At 36.9% G+C, this 16,822-nt stretch overlaps 1 protein-coding gene across 1 annotated transcript; it reads left to right on the plus strand.

Annotated features, from left to right (window-relative positions):
- Nucleotides 1–1,184: 1,184 nt before the first annotated feature.
- zgc:77880 (zf-DHHC domain-containing protein) lies at nt 1,185–15,923 on the plus strand. Its single transcript, XM_067579816.1, has 9 exons — nt 1,185–1,347; nt 3,554–3,642; nt 3,745–3,818; nt 5,887–5,999; nt 6,106–6,167; nt 7,269–7,392; nt 7,502–7,574; nt 8,069–8,234; nt 8,327–15,923. The coding sequence occupies exons 1-9, from the start codon at nt 1,223–1,225 to the stop codon at nt 8,416–8,418; spliced, it is 918 nt and encodes a 305-aa protein (XP_067435917.1). The 5' UTR covers nt 1,185–1,222; the 3' UTR covers nt 8,419–15,923.
- The last annotated feature ends 899 nt before the right edge of the window (nt 15,924–16,822 follow it).

Genomic DNA, 16,822 nt, shown 5'->3' on the forward strand with positions numbered 1-16,822 from the left:
CATGCAGCTCGTAAAATTGGATATCCAGGTTTTGTACTTTTGTACATTTATAAAGAGATTATTCTTTATGTCATACTTTCTCTAACTACATTTTTTTTGACATACTGGAAATGACATGCCAATGAAAAGCACTTTTACATCATTGTTAGAGTGACCTGTCAATAAAGTAGATTTTTTTTTCAAAGCGTTTTGGGCTTCTAATAACTTTTTCTTGTTATTAGAAGCCCAAAAGTGTAAAATTTCAGTGTTGCTGAGTAAAAAAAAATGAATAAAAAGAAAAAATATTTAAAAAAATTATTAAATTAAATGTTAATAGGGGTTTATTTGGTTGTATTATGTTCTGTCATAAAACAACATACATGTATCATACAAACAATTAGCTTTGGTGAGGACATGGGTAAACCAAAACAAAACAAAACAAAACAAACTATAAATAGCATGTAATAAGGAAGTACTAGACTAAATATTATTATTTTCAAAGATCTCAGAGAAGATATTGTAAAATCTTCTCATCAAGACCTGTGGATTATAGCTCCACTTTGTGCTTCTTGTGTATTATCATCAACTGAGTCACAGAGCTCAACAAACATTTTTCTGAAAAATACATCCCTGATAATATTTGAAAATTTAACAATATTTACCACTTGTTTTTAGCTATTTTTAAAACTCTTTCCAGAATCCTCAAAGAATCGTTGAACTATTTGGACAACTGCTGCACAATAAAAACAATATTTTGAAACCTGTTTGTTTATATTAATATTATTTCAAATTATTTAATATTTGCCTTGTTTTTTTTTTTCCTTTTTCTTTCTGAATAAAATGAGCAAGGAGATATGTCATTCCTCGCCACCATCTTAATGAACTTTTATTTATTGTGCAGCAATTTTCTTTTTTTATCCAGATGTTTAGAAGAGTCTTTGAAGATTCTGCTAGAAATACTATACTTTCAAAACAAAACTGAACAAATGTCATGGTTTTAAAAATGTTTTGGGGGGATTATTACTATTATTATTATAAAAAAACAGATTGGGCAAGATTATTTTGATTATCCTGGAAATAGTCATTGATGTTGTAATTTTTTAAAAATTATTATTTTAATTTGGGTGAACTGGCCCTTTAAAAATGAATGTATTTTTTTCCGACGGTCCTGGAAGGCAACGTCAGGTTTGTCAAGTGACGTCACCCGGAAGCGGGGGATAGGGGGGGCGGAGCCCGGCAGAAGATGGCTTCCTTACGCTGTAGGCGGGACCCCTGCGGCGTTATCTGTCTGATTTTAACTTATTTCAGCGTGTTTTACGCGGACTACGTGGTCATACAGTATGTCCTCATCCCCGCCTACTCGGACAGGTCGGTACTTTGTGTTTTTATGTCGTTTAAACCGTTAAAAAAAACCGACATGGCGTCAGCAGCTCTCCGCTGTCTCCATTCATCTGACAGCAGCATCCTGACGCTGTTTCCTCCTCTGCTCCGATTAAAAAAAAAACAAAACGTGTTTCTCTGACAGAAACATACACTTCGATATCTTCTCTATATGTTTGTGGCAGTTATGTACCGAGATGGTGCAACAGGACGTGTGTTTATGTTGTTGTTGTTGTTGTTTGTTTACTAGCTGAGGCTGTTGATCCGCACCAAAACACTCAGTCAGCTGTTTGTTTGTCACTGAGACATTTACAGATTAAACACAGATGACATCAGAGATAGAAAACACTTCATGTGACTTTTTTGTATTTAATGTATATATATATTATTACTAGTTTTTCCCACTAATCTTACTAAAGGTTCTCTTTGTTTTCAGCTTGTTATTAGCTTGTTTTGCTCTGCCATGGTATTTATTATTATAGTTTATTAATAATCAATTAACTGTTTAAGTCACTGATGTAGAAAATTGTCAAACATTTGCTGGCTACAGCCTCTGAAATGTGAGGATCAGCTGTTTTTGTGTTTTATACCACTGTAATTAAAGCTGCAACGATTAGTTGATTAATTGATTAGTCGATTGACAAAAAATTAATCTGCAACTATTTTTGATAATTGAATAACAGTTTGTCACTTTTTTAAGCATTAATGCCAAAACTTCTCTGGTTTCTGCCTCTCAGATCTGAAGTTTGATGCTTTTTTTTGGTCATACGTGACAGTAAACTGAATATTTTGGGGGTTTGGACTGTAAAAGGTATTTGAAGACGTCACCTTGGACTCTGGGAAGTTATAATGTTTCTGATTAATTGATTAATCAAAAAAGTTATCCGCAGATTAATTGATAATAGCAATAATCATTTCAGCCCTATTTGTAATCGACTTAAGAAATGAATATTCTGGGGTTTTGGATTCTTGATTGGATGTCACCGTACGTTCTGGGAAATTGTGATGGTTTTGATGTTATTTAACAAAAATTAATTGGTTAATGATAGAAATAATCAACAGAATAATTGATAAAGAAAATGATAGTTGCAGTGCTAATGTGAACACAAGATGTATGTTATTGATTAATCTGCTGATTATTTTCTCAATTAATCATTCTGTCTATAAAATGTACAAGAATATGTGTATAACTTGTCATTACGTCTTCAAACGTCTCGTTTTATACGACCAACAGTCCAAAACCCAAAGATATTCAGTTTACTGTCACGTATGACAAAGAAAAGCCTCAAATCCTCACATGTGAGAAGCTGAAACCATCAAATCTTTGGGAATTTTGCTTAAAAAATGACTAAAAGGATTACTCGATTATGAAAATAGTTGCCAGATAATCATCGCAGCTCTAAATATGTGTTTGTTGAGCCATAATAACGTCACCAAATCAATAACAGTCTTTCATTTCTGTGTCTAAGAACTTCCAGGATCTCAGCACCTTCATATTATTGCTATAATGAGAAATAATGTTCAGAATCAGTAACCAGTAGCTTATACTGGTTCCAACTCATAAAGAGCTAATGGAGACATACCTTACTATACAGCTATTACTGATAGATGTAATTTAAACAGTGATATTTAAGGCTGCAAATAATGATTATTTTCATTATCGACTAATCTGCAAATCATTTTCTCGATTAAACGATTAATCGTTAAGTCTATAAAACATCAGATCACATCTCAGTATCGTCGTTAAATGTCTCGATTTGTCCGTCAAACAGTCCAAAACCCTAAAATATTCAATTTAATGTAAGACTGAGAAATTCTCACGTCGGAGAACCGAGAGTCATAAAATGTTTTGTGTTTTAGCTTAAAAAAAAAATACTTCAAAAACTATTTAATTATCAAAATAGTTTGCGATTTAATTTTCTTTTGATTGACGGGTTGATTAATCGTTACAGCTTTATTGATTTAATATGATACAGAAACAGTTTATAGAAAAATAACAAGACAAGAACGACAGTTTTAAGCTAAAAAAAATGTTTGATTTCCAAAAGAAGGTCTCATAGTTTACAGTTTATCATCATGTAAGTAAAGATTGACGGTATTGTGGTTATTAATTCTAACCAAGGAATATGTGTAGCTTTTAATTGTTGTTTTTTGGGATAATAAACATGTTTTTCTTCTCTTAACTGTCTGACAGTGTGTGGTGTACTCTACATGGATCAGTGTTCAACCTGATTCTGCTGCTGCTGCTGGCCTGCCACTCCAAAGCCGTCTTCTCAGACCCCGGTCAGTAACTTTTTATTCTTATTTATTATTATATATTTGATTCATCCTGTGTGTTTCACATGTTTGTGTGTGTGTGTTGTTGTTGTTGTTGTTGTTGTTCAGGTATGGTGCCTCTTCCCGATACAGCCATAGACTTCTCAGACCTTCGCTCCCAGTCGTCTCGGATGAACGAGCGGGTGAGTCACGATTAAAGTTCACATCCTGTTTTTTTTTTTGTTGCTTTTCTTTATATCTAAAACCTTTTTCTCACTGATTACACAAAATGTAGCTCTTAATTTCACTGCTGAGCCAAGTGTTTATTGTCCAAAATGTGTCAAAACAGCTAAAATATTTAGAAAAACTTAACTTAAACTTAAACTCAAAGTACTACATTCACTGGAGCTCTGAAGGTTGGAAGTGTGTGTTTTGGTTGATTTTTCCTCTCCGGAATCATGACAATTCCTATTTTTCTTTTCTCACAAACTCACAATAATAATAATAATTATGTACGGAGCTAAAAAAAGATGCTAATAATAGAGAGGGAGTATTAGGGAGAATGTGGCCTCTCTGTGATAGTAACTATATCATTAACAACTGTGTATTTATCTCAGGTTCACTCTGTATTTACATCTTAACAGCTGTACTCATGTCTGCTGTGTGGCCTGTTATTATGAACACATGAGCTTAATGACAGATGTCTGTAGTACAGTGTGAGAACTGTGTCCAGTGTTGGGAAATGACGTATGACTCCACTCAACAACTCGGCTGTAAAACGGGAAACTTTGACTGTTTTTGATGTCTAACTTTGTGCAGTGGAAAAATCAAGAATCAGTTATCAATAAGTTTATGTCCTCATCCTGTGTTTTCCTTCTGTGGTTTTAAACACAAACTCTTATTTGTGCTCTAAATAAGTGAATGAGTTCAAATTCAAAGAGAGCTTTTTGGTAACCAGCGTAGTGTTTTTAGTTAGGGATGCATGATATCATCGGCACGTCATCGGTATCGGCCGATATAAGCTCTAAAATGAAATATCGGTATCGGCCCGAAATGAACATTTTCTGCTGATTATAAGAGGCCGATCTCCTCCGCTGCCTGACTGTGCTTCCCTCCACGGACTGTTTCACCCTGACGGTCCTGGTGTTAGCTTGGAGGCTAGCTGGGAGGCTAGCTGGCTGTGCTTCCCTCCGGTCATGCTGCGGCTAACGCTCCGCTAGCCTCTCAGCTAACGTTAGCCCCGGCTCTCTGTGTGGATCCAACTGGAGCTCCGAGCTTCTATGTTCGGCTGCACAAATAGGAAACACCTCAGCTGACAGGATGTATCACTCTGTTTGGGAAAAAAAAAACTTCTTCTTTTTGGTTTATAACGGCGGTTGGCAACCAGCGTATTAGATGCATTACCGCCACCTTCTGCTCCAGAATGTGGACCAGAAATCCTGCACATTAATCCTGTCTGTCTAATAAACTCAATGAAAACTCTACTGCTCCACCAACTTGGCAGGTCCATTAAAGTTTTAAGGCTTCCTAAGTTCTTCCTTCATATATTGTCTTTCTTGATCATATTTAGTGCAATCTAAGCTTGCATGTATAATAGGTGCATATATCGGCATCAGCAATCGGCCACAATGAGTTAGAAATGTCGGCATATTGGATATTGGCAAAAAATCCAATATCGTGCATCCCTATTTATAGTGGTGTTGAAATAATTAGTAGATTAATAAAACAATAATAACAATAAGTCTTTGAATTCATAATATATCCACCATAATGTGTGCAATATAAATAATTATTCACAGGTTCCTGCCTCTCAAATGTGATGATTTCTTTGCTTTTCTCTGTTTTAAGCTGAATATCTTTGGACTGTTGGAAGGATAAACAGTCATTTTGATGTCTTAACTTTGGAAAATGTAAAAAAGTCAAAGAGTAGACTTGTTTTTCAAACGATGGAACAACATAAAACTCAAATAATCCAACATCATAAGACAGAAGATCAATTTTGCCTCTAAGCACAACTTATGAGACGAACACAACTCTTGCACACTGTTTAATGCACTAAGCTGCAGCTATTTTAATGCAATATATAGTTTGATAAGTATAACTGTGTCTTGCATCATAAAAACATGTCAACTTGTATAAAAACAGTAAGTCTGATGATGTTCTACACAGTCTCTATGATGTCTGGAAGTCAGATGTCAGGATATTTGTTGTTAAATGGCTCTCAGGTGTGTTATTGGTGACTCTTCTTACCTGCTGTCCTGCTGCCTGCAGGGCTGTGAGGGTTGGACGGTGTGCAGTCGCTGCGAAACCTACAGACCTCCCAGAGCGCATCACTGCCGCGTCTGCCAGAGGTGTATCCGCCGCATGGACCATCACTGTCCCTGGTGAGATCTCACCAGCGTCTGTCTCTCAAACTCTTCTCTCCTCTTTATCACCGTCCTCATCCTCAGGTTATTGTCTAATTTGTGTTTCTGTGTGTGTTTTTTTAAGGATCAATAACTGTGTTGGAGAGTTAAACCAGAAGTATTTCATCCAGTTTCTTTTCTACACAGGTGAGTGCAAATACTACATCACGTCATACATGAGTCAAACTACCTGAAACTACAGTGTATCACCACCAACCATAACAATTACTGCTACTGTTTCTGCTGCTGCTAATATCATGATTACTATTAGATTCACCACCAAATCACAATGATTACTGGTAAAATAACACTGTTTGTAGTGGTCAGCTGCTTCTATGACTAAGATTTAGAGCATATGTTTTTAAACTCTGAGGTCACAGAGTCAAATCTTAACACACAGACATGATATATATATTTTTAGATTCAGTGTGACTTAAACTTCCTGAATAAGATATCATCGTCTCCAATGTGCTTTGTGAATTAACATCCATAAATCTGTGTAGAAATCATAGAAAAAAGACACTCCTTGTATCTCCAGAACTTGCCTGAGAATCATCATGTTTTTACATTTTCTTCAGTATCAAAGTAGTCCAGCGATAGTCGTCTCTACGTCCATCGTTACATTTCAAACAGGAAGTGATAATAGCTAATTTGGCATGTTTTTAAAGTTGCCTGTTCCAAAATGTTAACAAATATAGACTAGAGAAAAAAAGATCTCAAGTTGTTGTCGTCCACAGCTAACTCACTGAATTCATGGCAACGTTGTACTTCCTATTTACATCCCCCCAAAGCATTATGGGAACTGTAGTTCCAAAACTGAGAGTATATGGGATCGATAGTAAAGATGGGACAGATTCTCATGGTTACGACTTGCGAGAAAAGTCTGAGTTTCTCAGTCGTAATTATGACCTGGAAGTTGGTGTGGATGCCTTTCACAAGTCAAGAATCTCGTAATTACGAAAACTTCAATATCACGTGAACGTGGCACGATTATCCCCCAAATCAAAGTAAGACAAAGAACACAGAATAATAATACTCTTATATAATAACTCTCCTCTATACATTTATATACAGATACTTTCTCTGTGTGGAAAACCAGTGGACATACAGACAAAAAACCCTCAATATTCACAATTTTAAATTGGCCTGGGGGGACGCAGACTCTAAACACAAACTAGAAAGTCTGGCAACCTGTGTGCTACCATTTAAATGCAGTATTTTATATTCTTTGGCCTTTAACATCGGCAGGCATGGCCAGTCTGTACTCCATGGTGCTGGTGGTGTCGGCCTGGGTGTGGCGGATAAGGAACGAGAGAGAAGGCGATGCAGAAAAGGAAGAAGGAGAAGAGACGCCCAGCAAGCACCTGATAGTGTGAGTCGTCCGCAGAGTGAACACAGGGATTTTCAGATTGACGGTGTGGCTCTACTGTGGTGTTTTTCCAACTAGGTGTTATATTATTTTATTACTTTCTCTCTCTCAGTGCTCACTACATCATCCTCCTGGTGGAGTCGGTGTTGTTTGGCGTGTTTGTCATGGTCATCTTCTACGATCAGGTACACAAACACACGTTCAGATCTGTGACGGTAAACTGAATATCTTTGGGTTGTCAAAATAAGACATTTGAGGACGTCATTTTGGGAAAAGGCGATCAACATTTCTCACCATTTTCTGACCCAAACAACTAATCAATTCATTTAGAAAATAATCAATAATGAAAGTAATGGTTAGTTGCCTCCCTACACCTGACATCACTTCTAGATAACTCCATAATCAACAGTAAAGTTAGATGGTCAAACATCATCATGAACTCATCAAAGACATCAGTTTTTGTCGCCATTTTTCATCAACATTCGATAATCGTACAGAAACCTTAAAGCTTAAGACTGTTTACAGAGGTTTGTCAAAAGGCCTTCTGGGAAAAATAAGTGCAGGAATACTCAACATCACTCTTATAATAGATACAACAGTGTACGAGAATTTTAAGGGTACATTTGGCTTTAAAAAAGACAGAAATCTTAAATATAGTTTCTCTTTCCGTCCCTACTAGTTGGTCTCCATAATCACAGACGAGACTCCGATTGAACAGATGAGGAACAGGCTGATGATAAAGGACAAAGGTTCTTCATCGTCCTCCTCGTCCTCGCAGCTGCCTCACCACCCAACGCACACCCGCAAGCCAAAGCTGGCGTTGCTGCGGGAGGTGTTCGGAAGAGGTGCGTTTGCGTTCGTCATGAACATCTTTTAAATGTCATTCAACTGAGTCGACGAATCGTTTTAGCGTTAATCTCTCTCTCTCTCTCTCCAGGTTCGGTCTTTTGCTGGCTACTTCCTCTCCACTCCAACCCTCCGTCGGTCGGCGGCATCACCTACTCCGCCCTGCCCGACTACGACGTCTGACCTTTTGACCTGTGAGAGCGAGACGAGGCGAGGAAAGGATGACGAGAAAGGTGTTTTTTTTTTTTTTTTTTTTGTGCGTATTTGAATTTTCTGCCTAACTACGATGTCTTATCTTTGGACCTGAGAGATGAGGAGGAAGGAGGACGAAGGCCGAGATGGGATGAATGAACATGAATGAGTGTATGTGTGTATTAGATGGATGGATGGATGGATGAATGATTGAATAATGAGTGTGTGTAGGGGGGGTTTTCTCCCCAGGACCTAAAAAAAGTTCAGCCTCAAACCCTACACTCATGAAAATATATTTCCTGTCGTGAAGGAAAAGCACTGACGGTCCCCGTTTTGTCCCGAGCTGTAGTTTAACTACCGGCTTTCTTTGATTATTTTGACACATGTGGAAGTTTTGACGCCCTGTGGACACCGAGGTTTGACAGATGCGGGTTTTGCAAGGCCAATGAGGACGGCTTTTCACTAAAGCTGCTGATAAATTTGACTATTTATGAATATTTGAACTATCCTTGCATGATCAGTTTAAAGAAACTCCTCATTTAGAGTCAGTTAGATGACGAAGTTTGATCGACCCACTTATCAGTCTAACCTCAGTGTATTTTTGTACGTTTGTGTGTTCGAGGGAGTTGACTTCTTGCCAGTATTCTTGCTAACGGATGTTTTCGCACACAAACGTTCTCTCATAAGTTTCTCTAAACTCAGTTTCTGTATGTAAAGGAGGTAAAAGGGCAGCGGCCTGGGGTCAACTTCCTGTTTCATCATGTGTTTTTTTTTTTTTTTTAAACCTTCAACCCCTGAATGAAAACTGATCCAAACTGGCCTCGCGGTTGTTGAACTGTGAAAACAAACGTTGCCCTAAAATTTGTTAATGAATTATGTTTGAAGATTATGATATTTTTTCCTCCACAGAATCAAATTCTGTTACATCTTTTTCTTTTAGGATCCTGGTTAATGTCCAAGTCGAGCTTTAAATAATTACTAGAAATGCTCTGATATGTTTTTTTTTTTTTTTTAAGGCTGATACCAAAATCTAATGTTTTCCCATTCATATTATACATTTTTGAGGAGCAAAAACAAGTCAAGCTTTAATTTTCTTGAGGTAATTGATTATTTATAGTACAAACATTGACTTTAAAAATAATCTCAGACACTACATGGCCAAAAGTATGTGGACAACCAAACATTACACCCACATATGATGGTCGAACATGTGATTCTAAAACCACAGGCATGAATCTGCTGCGATAACAGTAACATAACTCTTCTGGGAAAGCTTGTCAAAAGATGTTGTAGCTGTACCTCCACACCTTACAAAAACATTTCTTTATGTATCTGGCTTTGTGTGTAGGGGCATTAACATGTTGAAGCAGGAAAGAGACGAATACAAACAGTTGACACAAAGCTGGAAGCACACTTTTGTCTAAAATATTATTGTATGCTGTAGCATTAAGATTTCCCATCACTGGAACTAAAGTAACCAAGCTCAAACCACTAATAACAGACCGAACGTCCACATACTTTTGGTCAAACAGAGTATTTATGCATCTCTAATGAGTTCTGATTGTTAATGAAAATCCAAAACCTCAAACCAAACACCAAAATACACTGTAGGTCAATGTATTTTTCTATCATCAATTTATTTTTATTCTTAAATCGACCACTCGAGCTCAAGATATCAATTTTACCACGACACCAACACTATTTGATATCCAAAATCACACTTTTTTAAACAATATCATGAAATTACATTTGTACAATTCACTAACATTTTCTTTTTTTTTTATGTTTTAAAACAAACTAGCTACTTGTCCTCCATAACATCCTGTGAATTAATATTCCAAAAACTGATATAATAATATAAGATACTGTATGTTGGGATTTGGATGCGCTGCCTTGGGATTCATAAGAAAACAGGAAATGGAGAATGTCTGTAAAGAGATTCCTTTTTTTTGTGTTTTGTTTTGTGTTTTTTTTCCTCATTCCTGTGGTTATATTTTGAAGTACAAAAAAGGTTTGACGTGCTACTAAACTAAACTGTGTAACACTTACAGATTTACACAACTACTACACACACACACATACACACGTACACACATATTCAAACAGGGTGTGATTTAAGATATAAAGCAATGAGGGTGCTGGAAAAAGACAAATATTGTTTACCATCATCCTAACGAGATGAAAATAATATTTTGTCATTCATTCCTCATCAGATCACCCCAACACACACATACACACAGAGTACAACACTCAGTATTCTGCTATATCTCAGTGAAGGGATGACTCTTAACTTATTTATTGTTTCTAACTATTCAGTGGAGTTAACTCTACCAATAACTGTGTATTTTTATGTGAAGGGTGAAGTTGCCTCTCTACAGTGATCTGGGTTTAGATTCGCTGCTTTCTTGACGATTGTTCAATCGTTTTTGAAGTGTAATCTCGCCTCCATGTATTAAAACAACAGTTCGATAGACATTGGCGACGACGTCGGTGTCTTTGGTCACAGCTCGGGCAACATAGGAACAGTTATAAAATAGCTGGTGTTTAGTGAAACTAAACTATGTGACTGTGAGGTTTAATCTAAACCTGCAGCTAATTTCACCCAAACTTTCATTTCATATGTTTATATATTACCTCAGATTTACAGTTCGACACTGTTGTAGCTAATATAAAAGCTAGCACATCTATAAGTTCTCAAAGGCTCATGTGAGAATCCAGAGAGTCAATAAGAGCTGCCTTTTGCTCCGATTGGCTTCTTTATCACACATTTCCTGACACAATTACCTCCAGACCTTCAGTGTCAAAGCTGGAGGTGTGGTTACACCAGTATTAGCTTATCCTCGCCTCCCGTAGTGATGTCCCTACCTCACGTTTTACTTTCCTTCAGTTGAACCAGTGCTGATGGAGGGTTACGCTGGTTCTATAGCTTTGCATCTAGGGGTTACGGCATAGCTTCAGTCGCTACGCATGTAGCCTCCTCAGCAGCTCTGCCGATACCATGTGGAGACCACAAGAACTATGATCGGTCAGCTTTGGCTGCCTGTGTTTTCTCCTACAAGTTTCAGCAGGCACGTTCAGCAAAGACATCTCCGTTACAAAACCCTCTGCTCTGTGGTGAATTAAACAATGCAAACATGGCGACGACATAGAATGGTCTCATATACAGCAATTAAACAAGATGGACACCCTTGGTGGTGCCATTAAACCCTTGTGTCAAGTGTAAATCCGGCGTTAGTGCTAACATAGAAACCACCTTTGAAGAAGAAAAAAAACTTGTATTCAGTGTTTAAACTATGAGACGATTAATCAATTAGTAGATGACAGAAAATTAATTGACAATAATTTTGATAATAAATGAGTTCTTTGTTATTTATTAAGCAAACAGGCCAAACATTCACTGATTCCATCATTTTAAATATGCACAATTGCTGCTTTTTGCTGTTTTGAATCATTTAAAATGGATTTTGGTTTGGCAAAATAAGAAATTTAACCCTTTCATGCATGAATTATGATAACCTCAGTCAGGATTTTTTTAGGCATTTCTTTAGGCATGAAACAAAATATTTGAACTTCATTTTTTTCAAACACGCATTTTTCAAGGAGTTTGTCCAACTTAGTGGACAGATAATTAATAGTCATTTTTTCCCAACATAAAATCAATACTTACAATTTTAACAATTGTATTACTCCTTAGTTATTATTTGATGTTGCAAAATTTTATTTACTTGCAAGGGTCTATTACTATAGAAGGATTGGCAAGATATTCCTTAGCTGAAGAGTATTTCCGGCGGGCAGGCGGCCATCTTGGCTTTGAGAAATTTGTGTTGCGCTTACAAAGGCTGGCCAATGGATGACAGTGTATGGGATGACACACTAGAGTCCACTGTGTTGGCTGATGTGCAACTATACCATTAAAACCCATGCATATATAAGAAAATGGCTTTTGAATAGCTGTCCACTGTAGTGACCACTATGCATGAAAGGGTTAAAGACAGAGGCCTCCAGGAAGCTGGACAAAGGACAGTTTTCATATATTTAAGACAGTTCATAGACTAAACAATTAAGTGATTATTTGAAAAAATGAATTGACATATTACATGATAATGAAAATAATCATTAGTTGCATCTTTGCTTGTATCAATACAGGTACAGCAACTCCTCAAGTCAAGACTGAGTCACCAGAGTGGTTTTTAGAAATGGTGAACTGTAAAAAGTCTACTTTTCTACATTAATTAGCACTAAATGAAGTTGTAAAGATGAAAATATTGAGCAGCATTTGAATTTATCTGCATCTGCATTGCGGCATTAAATCCAGCAGCAGCATGTTCGCCCCACAGATGAAACCGTAAACGCTTTTTTCATCTGTGACATGAATTTAAATTGTGGCAGAGAAACTGCAAACACAAAGGCAACTTCACCCGTCACTGTTTGTATATGTACGTGTTTAGATAGATATTCTGAATTCTGTGTCTGACCTGGGCTGAACATGAGGAACATTACGACGTCAACAAAGTCAACATGATGGTCCTCCAATCTCATTCTTAAATACGAGAACAACTGCCAGTAAGGAGAGAGGATGTCACTTGTTTCCTCTAAAGAGCCCTTTTCTTGAATCATGTGACGTAATTTTAAATCACGTGGTGATCTGCCTTTTTTTTACTGAACTCTCACATGTTTCAAGAAAATTACATTACTGATAATTACTGATAATGATTTGCTGTCTATTTTAAAACATGTTTGACATTAAAACTTTATAATTAAGTTTATCCTCAAGGCTCTTAACAAAGTAACTGAACACTGGGAGAGATGTTAGCAGTGGTTTTGAGATGCATGCAGCCTTGTCAAAGGGTTTGTAACCCTGCATTCACACTGTGAGCAACTTGGCTGATATTACACTCTTGTGTTTAGTACATCAGGCTCTGGTGGTGCTGTGTTACAGGGTTTTTTATACAGTATGTAGACAGAACATTTTTGGAAATGACTACTGGTGCTTTTATGCACATCCCACAAAGCCTGGAGGGTCATGGCGTCGTGGTTATCTGTTCGGCATGGCTCGCTAGGTTCCCCCGTTTTGCATTCAAGCAGTAGGTTTGGGAAATACATGTACTCGCTTTCTTGCCGAGTTAGATGAGAAGGTGCCACCCTCATGTCTGTTAGCTAAGCTTAGGATAAAGATTGGAAACATGGGGAACCAGTTTCCAGACAGCTAGCAAAGACAGGAAGTTGTTGGTCCCGGCCAAGAAATAATCTGGTACTTAATCCCAAACACCATCCTGTTAAAGGTAAATTAACATTTTTACACTTTTGTATGAATTAAACAAACAACACGTGTTAATTAGTGAGCTTTAGAGGTGCTAGTAGGTTAGCTAGAGCTAGAGCTAGGCTAGCTGTTTTCCGCTGTTTTCAGTCTTAATGCTAAGCTAAGTGGCTGCTGGCTGCACGCTTCCTACTTACAGTGAGTGGTATCAATTTTCTCATCTAACTCCCACCAAGACTGTGAATAAGTGTATTTCTCAAAATGTTGAACTAGTTTTTTAACGAAGAGAGCAACAATTTCAGAGTTTGCTTGAATTCAGTCAGATAATACTAATTGAATGTTGAATTTTTCTCCCCACTTTCAAATGGTAGTTTGAGTTTCTTCCTTTCACTCAGACCACCCAAAGAAATTCAGAATATTATGTCTCTGAACTGTAATCTGGCCTTTACCACCAGGAAAAAAACAAACATGTAACCTATCAAAAGTTACTACCAAAATCTCAAATGATATCTAGACTCATTATTTTGCCACCAAGCTCAGGCTCAGAAAAAAACCCTTCAGAGTTTACCATCAGTTGTTTTCTTCTTAGCTGGAGCATGTTGCACTTTGTAGGTAATAAAAATCAGCAGGGATACCAGGAAGTTAAGCTACCTGATTGACTTTGTTTATCTGTGATCAGAGGTTACGTCCTCTGTTTAATTGACCAATAAATGGGTTATTGGTTATCTGTAAATCATTTTGCGGCATGGTGTGAATGCAGGTTTACTTTGACATGACTAATAATCAAACCCAATGATGGAAGCAACCGTCCTCCAAGCAAGAAGATGCCTTATTTCTGATGGTTTTTATAGTGTTTAAATTTGACTGCAGACGGCTGTTTCCACGACTGTTTCTCGTAACCACTGGCAACCGCTCTCCACACACTTGTTGACAGGCAGTTACACTTCTGATACATCCTCACCCAGGTTTGGCTTTTGTTAGCTGTACATAGAAATTTACATATTTTATATTGATGATGTGCAATTCTCATGAAGGGATGGTTACTGAAACTCAGAGCATTTTTGTTGTTGTTGTTGTTTGTTTTCTATCGCAATCTGGGTAAAATTAAACAAGGTTTGAAATGTTTTTTTGAATATATGTAAAAAAAAATCATCAGGTGCACCAGATTTAGTCTTGTAATTTGTCTCACTGTAAATTTATAGCCAAGATTGGTTCGACTTAAATTAAACAGCAATGTTGGGGTCAAATCTGCTTAGCTTACATCTTTCTGAGTCTTACCTATTAAATCAAGCGCACCTCAGTTTTGTCCAACATCTAAAAACATTTCAAACTGTAAATGTTTTTTTTGTCCAGGTGTATGTTAACTATCAGGGTACTGGCTTGCTTGTTTGACTCTGTTGAAAGATGCAGTTGATTTGTTTTGTTTTTGTTTTTATATGTATCAATGTTGATCAACAGGGTGCGCTTGTTTCGTCATCCACGTCGGTGCAATTGTCTCTCCTTCAGTTAAAATCCAACAAAAGTGGCTTTCGCCCAGCTGTGAGCTGAAACAAAACAAGCGCACCCCATTTGCTGTTCTACTTGACAGCGGGAAGGAATGTGTGTACAAACAAAAGGGCCTGAAATTAACACTTCGCCACCAGCCAAACACTTGAACATTACACATTCAGTTCTATTAGCTAGTATGGCAATTAATTTACCTCAGTTATTAGTAATATATGACCTTTATTGATCTTTGTAAGCAAACAGAAGGAGGTGCAACCACTTCCACTTCCTTCTCCTTGTGTTTTATTGGCTTGTAATTGACACAAAGTTGTATTTTTATAATTTAAAGGAGAACTTAGACAATTATAGTAGAACCAATCCAACAAAAAACATGCAGCTATGTGAAATACTATTGTAAATATCAAACAGATAAAACTAAAATGTTGGAGGGCTATGGAGTTTAAAAGTGTTTTTAACGATTAAGTTCAAGTTTTCATATTTTGCACACAAAGCGCACTTTGGTGTGAAAGTATTCTCTCTCATGTTTGGCTGGTTGGCTGAAAGTTAGTTTCATGCCCTGCGAACAAACCAACAAAGAGTTTAATATCATGTGGCTTCATGATGAACAAGTTTACAACTGACTGATGTTTTATTTATTGTTACTATCTTGAAACCGTGACCTGTGTATTATTCCTATTGACATGCTGCATTGGCTCGTTCAACTGGAAGTAAAACAGATGTCTTTTAAACTTCACTGGGTCCTTTTCTCTTTTTTTTTTTTTTTTTTTTCAGTGTGTCATCGTGTGAGCATTTGATTATTTTGGCAAATAGCAACACAAGGCAACAATTTAAACAATGCAGCAATAACAATTTAAAGGCAAAAGCAGCAAAAAATAGTGAAGACAGTTGTTGGTTAATCAGAAAAAAAAAAAAGATTTTTGGTTCTTCTGCAGGAACTTTTTTTTTTACATTCATACAGTCACAAGGATTTTACAGTTCAGGTTTTTGATGGCTGGTGTGTCTTGATGGCCACCAGGTAGATAAAAAAATACTAAAACAAAATGAGAACTCCCAACAATTTAGTATTGCTTTTTCCTAAAGTTGGGGAACCCCAGAGAGATGAATCTAAAAAAAATAAGTTAAAATCAAAGCCCCCAAAACTGGACTTCATTTCCCATAATGCCACTCAATCGCATTATTCCCTGCCAGGTAAATGTCCATGTCTTTAAAACCCCATGCTACACAGGCTTTTTACTGAAAATACAAAGTCTCTGTACACATACTGAGATAACGCTGATAATTGGTTTCACAGTGATAGTACTAATCATGGCTAGTTAATTGGAAATCTGTGAAGTAATGTGATTTATTAATTTTCTACCCTCAAGCAGACTTTTTCAAACAATCCGAGGAGTATTCAAACAGGCACTTCAGATGCCTGCTGATCATCAGCCTTTTAAGCAGAGCACATTTACAACTAAAAGTTTGATCTAGATTTTGAATAAAATGATCACAAAAGAATCAAAAGTGTCATCACACATGATATTATAATATTCAAATCATTATAATATATACAAAAGGGTGCAACAAAGTCAACAAAGCGACAGTTTCTGTTCACAAATCTATAGAATTTTGTTGACATGTGTTGCCCAATGA

The sequence above is a fragment of the Thunnus thynnus genome, chromosome 22, assembly GCF_963924715.1.
Source record: "Thunnus thynnus chromosome 22, fThuThy2.1, whole genome shotgun sequence".
NCBI lineage: Eukaryota > Metazoa > Chordata > Actinopteri > Scombriformes > Scombridae > Thunnus > Thunnus thynnus.

Coding starts and splice junctions, on each gene's coding strand:
- zgc:77880 (XM_067579816.1), top strand. CDS start 1,223: ATGGCTTCCTTACGCTGTAGGCGGGACCCCTGCGGCGTTATCTGTCTG. Junction 3,643..3,744: donor AGCCGTCTTCTCAGACCCCG/GTCAGTAACTTT, acceptor GTTGTTGTTCAG/GTATGGTGCCTCTTCCCGAT. Junction 7,575..8,068: donor TGGTCATCTTCTACGATCAG/GTACACAAACAC, acceptor CGTCCCTACTAG/TTGGTCTCCATAATCACAGA.